Below are 8,473 nucleotides of genomic sequence, written 5' to 3'. Positions count from 1 at the left end.
CTCACCGTTATTGTTTTTAATCTCATCACGAGATCTAATTGAACTTAAAGACGTACTATGAAAAGATTAAAAGTTTCCCCTTTACATGAGATACTCTGGTAAGCATGTGATTAATGGTGTTAATTTTATTAAAAACTTATTTTTATTTGATTTAGCTATTTTTAGGTTCAAAGGCAAAATACATTTATGTTGTGTTGTTTTATTTTTGATATAAATTTCATATTACCGTAAAAAAGAGGAAGATGATTACACGTATACAAAAAAATAATGATTCATAATATTAGTTGTGTAATTCCTTGAATGATATACAACTACCATGTTTGATAATATTGATACTCCATCTCTAACTTGCTTATACTTTTAGATTCCAAAAATGGCTGATTCATGGTGACTAATTGGCCCCAATATTGCCAATTGAGATATTATTTAATTAAAGATAAATTAATCTTAATATACTAGCATTAGGGGTGAAAGCAGCTTCGCCGACTTGATTAACTAATGGGAGTTTATATTTATCCACACACGCATTTGGTTTCCTATATTAAAGCAAACCCAACACTCCATCCAATTGAAAAAGACAAAATAAATAAAGAATTTCAGGAAGCAAGCATCTAAAGCTAACGCAAGCATTAGCCTCCTAAGATTCGTTGGTTCCTCCATTTGTTTTTTCATGGTATATCTACAAGAATAGGGTTCCAATTATATTCCCATGCATATAATATAAATGTGCATTATTCAAAGTCGGGATAGCATGCACACCCTACATTCATTCCCATTAAACTTCCACTTTCTTTTTTTTTTAAAAAAAAAAATCAAACTCAACTCATTGATAGAGAATTGTGCATCTAACATTAAGTCAAATGTTCGAATTATAATCTTTCAAAAAAATATCGTTTGAATTATAAATAATTACTTAAGTGTACAATTAAGTGGACAAGATTTTAAACAGTCTTGCAAAACTTCTGTACGTGCATTCTTAATGGTGTATTGAAGAGTAGATTTGTTTTTTACAAATAATAAGAATAATAATATCAAACAACTTGGTTAGTTTGAGTTGTTAATTAGTTGTTAGTGAAATGCGCAACAAATATATTTGTATCTTTTCTCCAAATTTCAAGGATCATGTATACTTGATAAGATGTGGCAGACAGTTGTGTCGGTGGCTAATGCATTTGACTTTGTTATATGTCAAGGAAAGACGCGGAAAGCATACAAAGTGTATGGAAGGTTTAACCGAGTTAGATACTTGGGTTAGTTCCAAGAAACTTGATCTTGCAAGATTCCAACGAATCAAAGATAACCCTTTATCAGATTGGAGAAAAGGTGAAATTCTGTCTTCTCTTGAGAAAGTTCCTGCATATCTTTTCCCAGCATTTCCTGTCAGGTTCAGCTATCTCTAATCCAACTTTGGCGTTCTCAGCAAAACCTCTCTGTATTTAACAAACATCAAACAATAGCAAAATGAGGACCCAAAGGGAAAGAAGAAATCAAATTCGTTTAGAACTGAAGGAACCGGAGCTGCCTGGTTACCTCAATGGAATTGCTGTTGAGAAGGCGATCGATGAGGCTGTAAAGGATGTCCTTGGTGTACTCAGGGTGGCCTTGAATGCCAAGAATGTGTTGCCCAATTGCAAACATCTCAACACCTGTCTTGTCTGAGAATGCAATAACTTCAGCTCCCATAGGGACCTCCCATACCTCATCCTGGTGGCACTCTATAATCGAAAGAGAAGGGGGTATTTCATCCAAGTCCTCCAGGAAGCTGGACACTGACAAATCTTTCACAATCTTTACTTTCCTCAGCCCAATATCCCATCCAGTACATGCCTTCCCAACTTTTCCCCCCATTGACCTGCATAAAATCTGTGGAACAAAAAAACCAAAAAACAATGGAATTAACATTCTGGGATGTAGAGATTGTTGGAAATTACAGAGAAATCAAGAGAATATGGTTCCAGATTTAGTACCTGATGGCCAAAGCAGATCCCAAGAACTTTCTTCTCCATGGCATCAAGAGTTTGCAGCAGGAAGCAAAGCTTGAGAATCCAGTAGTCATTCCCATAAGCATCATAGGGACTGCCACTGACTACAAACCCATCATATTTATGGAGCTCATTCATGTCAGGGAACTCTCCATCAACAACCCTGAACAAGTCCCAGCGTTCTCCTTCTTCTCCAAAAGCAGCAACAAACACATTGAAATAACCCCCATACACTTTGTTCACATAATCAGAGTCCCTGGCTGCCAGCAAGAGAGCATATCTTTTTTCTCCAGCTTTAATTAGCTTCATTTCTATCAGCCAACCAATGAAACTTCTTGAAAAACTTTGTACAGTTTCTGAATCCTTTCAGGGGTTGCCAGAGAGCGAGAGAGAGTGGGAAAGAAATTAGAAATTGAGGATGATATCTGTTATGGAAAGTAGAAGACCGAGGAAGGAAACAGGGCTTTATAAAGTGCTTGAGTGAGGACTTGGAAATTTCTATGTGGCGTGCGTTCCTGTATGAGTGAGAATTAACTAAGACAGGAATCTGCCAATGAACGCTGCATGGCTAAAATCTGTCTGAACTTTGACAGATTCGTTTGGACTTTGGAGACACGGTTTTAGCACATTCCATTGCTTTCCACCATACTGCGGGCCCCGCCCCCCGCCCACCCACATGTATTCCTCCACTCCATAGCACTCGACATAGATTCAACCTTAGGCTGTGAACTAATCCAAACATGACCTTTTGACTTGATACTTGTTAACATAATTACGGTAATTGTACAGATACTTTATAAGTTAAATTAATATGATTATGTTAGATTATGATATTATTATATTGCAATACAATTATGATAGCACTGTTAACTTAATTTTCTGTTAAATCATTGAGAAATTTTTTACATATATTATATGTACTTGATTTTGGTTATAAATTTATTAATTTTATAAAAATTATTTTGTAATAAGTATAATGCGATATAGTGAGTGATAAGAACAAGTAAAATAAGTGGAAGTTATATCATGCTGATAATAGTAAGAATAAGTCAAAATAAATGGTTAGGTTCATAGTTTAGTTTTACCTTGAAATGTTTAAAAAAATTTTAACTTGGTGAGAAAGTAAATTCTCTTAAATTTTTTTTTATTCTTGCATTATTCTTGAGTTTCAATTTGATTAAAATACACTAGTAATGTCATATAGAGAGAAGCAAAAGGCCAAAGGGCCCCAAAGAGAGAGGGCCACTTTATATATGATATTTAAACCAATTTCTATCTTTTTCTAGAGTATTTACAAGAAAACAAATACTTGCTTGGCTTTTTTTTTTTTAACATTTTTGAGTAAAGTATAATTGATTGTGCAAAACGTGTTGAAATGCCATTGACAGAAAAGAAATGAAATTATATATGTTAATGACATTGAGTTTCCTCCTTATTTTAAACCATGTCCCCCAAATCTATATCCTCCCCATCCCATTCTACACGTTTTTTATTCTTGTATTTGAAAACATTAAAAATTATAGCATGTCTCAATCAAAAGATTATCCAATTCACAAGTTTCCCATTTTCCAATTTCCCTTCATTTCTTTTACCCTTTAAATCATCTCTCTCTATCAAATACAATAAATCAAGATTTAATCTATAAGGATAGAAAGATTAGAGATTAAAACAATACTTTATTTAAAGATCAGAAATTTCTTTAGTCTACATAGCCATAGCATCACAGTCCCCTTTTTTTATTTAATTTATACTAGTTTATGTCTTAATAAATTTTAAAAATCTATTTAATTATTTTTAAAAATTGATGTGACTGTTATGAATATATATATATATATATATATATATGAATATCCATTATGTCATAATCCAATAATTCATACCAGGTCAGGCAGTCGAGATAGGCCAAATAGCCTAACAAGCCAAACATAGGAGTGTAATTTGATTTGAACTCTTATATTTATGTATATCTAAATTTAGATGTAGCTTAGATTGAATTAAAATTTGAGTTTAATATATCCAAATCAAATCCTTTAGCATTACCTTTAGTTTATAAATAGGCTTTTTACTTCATTTGTAAATATATACTCTTGAATAAGATAAATTCTTACTTTGTTTGATTGATGCTTTTTTAGGTTATATTTCATAATACGCTATTAATACAATTCTTTAATCTTTTAAGTTTTGGTATCATTTAATTTTCATCAACATCTTAAAGTTGAAGTTTCATTTTTCCAAGCTTCAAAAGGATTTCAATGTTTGGCTTTTGATTTTTAATTTTAGCGAATCAAGTAAGTGACTTGATGTTTTTTTGGTGTTTTCATTTCCTAAAAATTAACCTTAATGTGAATTTTTCTATTATGAAGTATTTATCATATTTTGTCATTTGATTTATTGCATCAAGTTGTGCATGAAAATATATATAATTATATATGGTATCTTTGTTCTAGTTTTGGAATATAATTTTCTCAATATATGATTTTTTCGTTGAATTTTGACTATGATTTTGCTTAATATATATAAATCTATCTTTCTTTTTCTTCTTCTTTTTTTTTTATAAAAGGGAAATAGATTAATTTAAAACAATTACTTTATCCTTGGCCAAACAATACCAAACATATCTCCAAATAAAAGAGTAGAAATATTAGATGGGATGCTATTAAATACATGCAAGCCCAATTATAAATTATCATGGTATGTTGCCATCCAATCTGCACATTAATTGATTTCACGAAGTATGTGGGTAACAAAATAATCCTAGTTCATTTGTGACAGGTCCTTAATTCTTCTCAATGTATTAGCATAAGGATCCAAATTTGAAATCTCCCTTGAAATTTTCTAAAATACCATAAGAGAATCAATTTATACTAAAATCCTTCTATATCCTTTGTTCAAACATAGTTGTTACTTCTTCTAACCATATAGAAATTTTAGCAATTAATGAAGCAAGTCATGAATGTGCCTAATTAAGATCTATAACTCAATATATTCAAGAAACATGTGGCTTGTCAACTAAGAAAAAAATTCTCACAACGTTATATGAGGATAATATATAAAGGACAGCAAAAGGAAAGTCATTAAGTAACAGCAAAACATTAACTTACCAGATTTTCCAGCATTAATGCAAATCACATAATCAACTTCCAAGCAAAGCTATGAAAGACCCAGGAACCCACGTGTGTTAGCCAAGCTATGAAAGACCCAAAATGGAGACAAGCCATGACAGAAGAGTTCAATGCATTGGTTAAGAATCAAACCTGGGTATTAGTTCCTCCATCTTCCAAGCAGAATGTTGTAGGCTGCAAATGGGTGTTCAAGGTCAAAAGAAAGCCAGACAACTCTATAGATAGGTATAAAGCGAGATTAGTGGCAAAAGGGTTCCATCATCGTGAAGGCATTGACTATACAGACACATTTAGTCCTATTATTAAGCCTACTACCATCAAAATTATTTTGAGCATTGCTTTATCTTATGGGTGGCCTATTCAACAACTTGATATCAACAATGCCTTTCTTCAAGGAACTTTACTTGAAGAAGTTTACATGGCACAACCCCCTGGTTTTCTGGACAAAGATAAGTCCCTTCATGTTTGCAAGCTTCACAAGGCAATTTATGGTCTTAAATAAGCTCCTCGTGCTTGGTATCAAGAATTGAGCAGTTTCCTTAACTGGTTATGGGTTCCAAAACTCAATTTCGGATGCTTCGTTATTTATTTATACCAAAAATTTTGTCGTTATTTATTTTTTGGTATATGTTGATGACTTATTGGTTACTGGCAATGATGATACAACACTGAAAAACTTTTTGCAACAGCTCTTTAAAAGATCTTGGACTTTTAAATTTCTTTTTGGGAGTGGAGATAACCACAATACCTACAGGCATGTTCCTATCTCAATACAAGTATATCAGAGAACTACTGTAAAAATTTAAAATGGACAATGCTAAGGAAGTTGCCACACCAATGGCCACCAATGTCAAGCTGCAACTCAAAGATGGAACCAGTTTAGCTGATGCATCAGATTATAGAAAGCTCATTGGTTCTCTTCAATACCTTTCACTAACCAAACTTGACATCACTTATTCCATCAACAAATTATCTCAATTTATGCATTCACCAACTCTTACTCACTGGTCAAGTCTCAAAAGAATTTCGAGATATTTGAAAGGCACCATTCATCATGGGCTGTACTTAAACAAACAATCATCCCTACAAATTTCTACATTCAGTGACTCTGATTGGGCTTGAAATCTTGATGATCGAACCTTCACTACTGCTTACATAATATATCTTGGAAGTAATCCTGTATCCTGGAAATCATCCAAGCAAAGATCAGTGGCAAGGTCCTCCACAAAAGCGGAATATAGAGTTATTGTCAACACCACTACAGAACTAATCTGGATCAAGAATCTTTTCAATGAACTGCATGTGTCTTTTTCCTCCACATCAGTCTTGCACTGTGACAACATTGGAGCTACATACTTAAGTTCCAATCTTGTGTTTCACTCAAGAATGAAGCATGTACCTCTTGACTACCACTTTGTATGCTAACAAAATTCAAAATGGACAACTTACGATCTCTTACATTCCAACAACTGATCAACTTGTAGATGGACTCACCAAGCCTCTTGCTAAGCAAAGGTTTTTGTACTTAAGGTCCAAGATTGGTGTCACCAATGGCTCCACCATCTTATGAGGGCATATAAAGGACAACAAAAGGAAAGTCATTAAGTAACAGCAAAACATTAACTTACCAGATTTTTCAACATCAGTGTAAATCACACAATCAATACCTTCAAGAATAAAATCTGCCAAAATCTGTCTGCTTCTCAAATCTTCAAAGCATGAAATCTGCCAAAATCTGTCAAACTAGAATTTGCCTCCATGAAATCTGCTTCCTAAGGATTTGCCTTCATGAAATCTGCTTTCCAAATCTTCACCATAATTTTCTGATCATCACAATTTTGTATATATATATAGATATACATAACATTGTAAAGTAGCAAGCTTCAAGTATACAAATACCTTTTCTTATAAATATCACTTGCATAGCCCAATTAAAGGAAAGATACATTAAAAGCGATAGAACAAAACATATTTTATCAAAAATTCTTCATTCATGATTTCTAAGAAAAATGTGATATTAGTATTCAACAAATTCATTTAAGTGACAATCTAGTACATTTATTCATCAAAACCTTTCTTATTACAATATTTGAAAAGGTGGTACAAAAGATTGAAATGAGTCATTTTAAAAATTTTAAATAATACAGTCATCAAAGGGACTAAAATATGTATTGTACTTTTTCTCTTCATCAAGATTTTTCATACTGAGTTTTTCTTGGTAAGGTTTTCAATGAGACAATATTTTAAGAAAGTATTCTTGGAAAGAATTAAGTACTTTTTTTCCTTCACTCAGATTTTTTTTCCATGAGGTTTTTTTCCTAGTAAGGTTCTAATAAGGTACACTCTTAAAATAATGGACATTCAAAGGAAAGTGTTATGAATATATGTGTTAATATCCATTATATCATAATCCAAGAGTTCAAACTAAGTTATTGCAGCTGAGACAGGCCAAATAACCCAGCAGGCAAAACATATAAGTGTAATTTTATTTGAAATCTTATAGTTGATTATGTATATCTAGATTTGAATGTGAATTAGATTGGATTAAAATTTAATTTAATTGATTCAAATCAAATCCCTTAGCATTATCTTTATCTTGTAAATTTTATCTAGATAGTGGTTATTAGCCTATAAATTGATCTTTTACTTCATTTGTAAATGTATATTCTTGAATAAAATCTTCTTACTTTATTAATATTTTATTCTCATAAATGTTCTTTTAGGTTATATATTACAACAGTTACATTGTCTTAGACACTTTTCTTATTAAGCACTCAACAAATTTAACATCACAAATCACTATTTCAAGTTGATCTCATCTTTAGTAGTACCGCTACCATCTTTAGTATATGGAGCTTATTTTAAAATGTAAATTCTAATTAATTACAAATAAAGTTATAACATCCTTTTATAACCAAAGTATATATCAGCAAATTATAACACCTTTCTTTTTATTTCCTTTGTCCATCTTTATTTTCTTCGAATATTTAAAATTATGTCTTCTTTCTTTTTTTAACATTTAAGTTTTATTTCTATTTTTTGAATATTCTAAAAATCACGATATATCAATTTATAATAAAAAATAAAATAAAATTTTAATAAAAAAATATACTACAAGCAAATTCATTTTACAAGTTAAACATGGACAAGCAAAATGAGAAGGAGGGAGTAATTAACCTTATACAATTAAATATCTAGACATCACAATCTTGCACGAACTGTTGATGAATCTTTTAATCAATAACGTAAAACTAATAATTAGTAAATTGTAAATAAAAGAAAAAGAAAAATATAATAATAACATGGAGTATAAGAGATTGTGTACTCCAGCAATGACGGAATTAGACTTTTCAATTTGAGGGGCAAAAG

The 8,473-nt window shown here is 31.5% G+C and overlaps 1 protein-coding gene across 1 annotated transcript; it reads right to left on the bottom strand.

The window, feature by feature from the left end:
- Positions 1-956: 956 nt before the first annotated feature.
- On the bottom strand, positions 957-2,433 carry LOC110410902 (gamma-glutamyl peptidase 3-like). The gene is given in 3 exon segments (XM_089782678.1): positions 957-1,522; positions 1,525-1,863; positions 1,968-2,433. Coding segments are annotated over 3 exon segments (789 nt in total). The 5' UTR covers positions 2,292-2,433; the 3' UTR covers positions 957-1,396.
- Positions 2,434-8,473: the final 6,040 nt, after the last annotated feature.

The sequence above is a fragment of the Theobroma umbraticum genome, unplaced genomic scaffold, assembly GCF_002168275.2.
Source record: "Theobroma umbraticum cultivar Fairchild unplaced genomic scaffold, ASM216827v3 scaffold_56.0, whole genome shotgun sequence".
In the NCBI taxonomy this organism is placed as follows: Eukaryota; Viridiplantae; Streptophyta; class Magnoliopsida; order Malvales; family Malvaceae; genus Theobroma; species Theobroma umbraticum.
The sequence above is the reverse complement of the archived record's forward strand: the minus strand, read 5'-3'. Positions and strand labels throughout refer to the sequence as shown.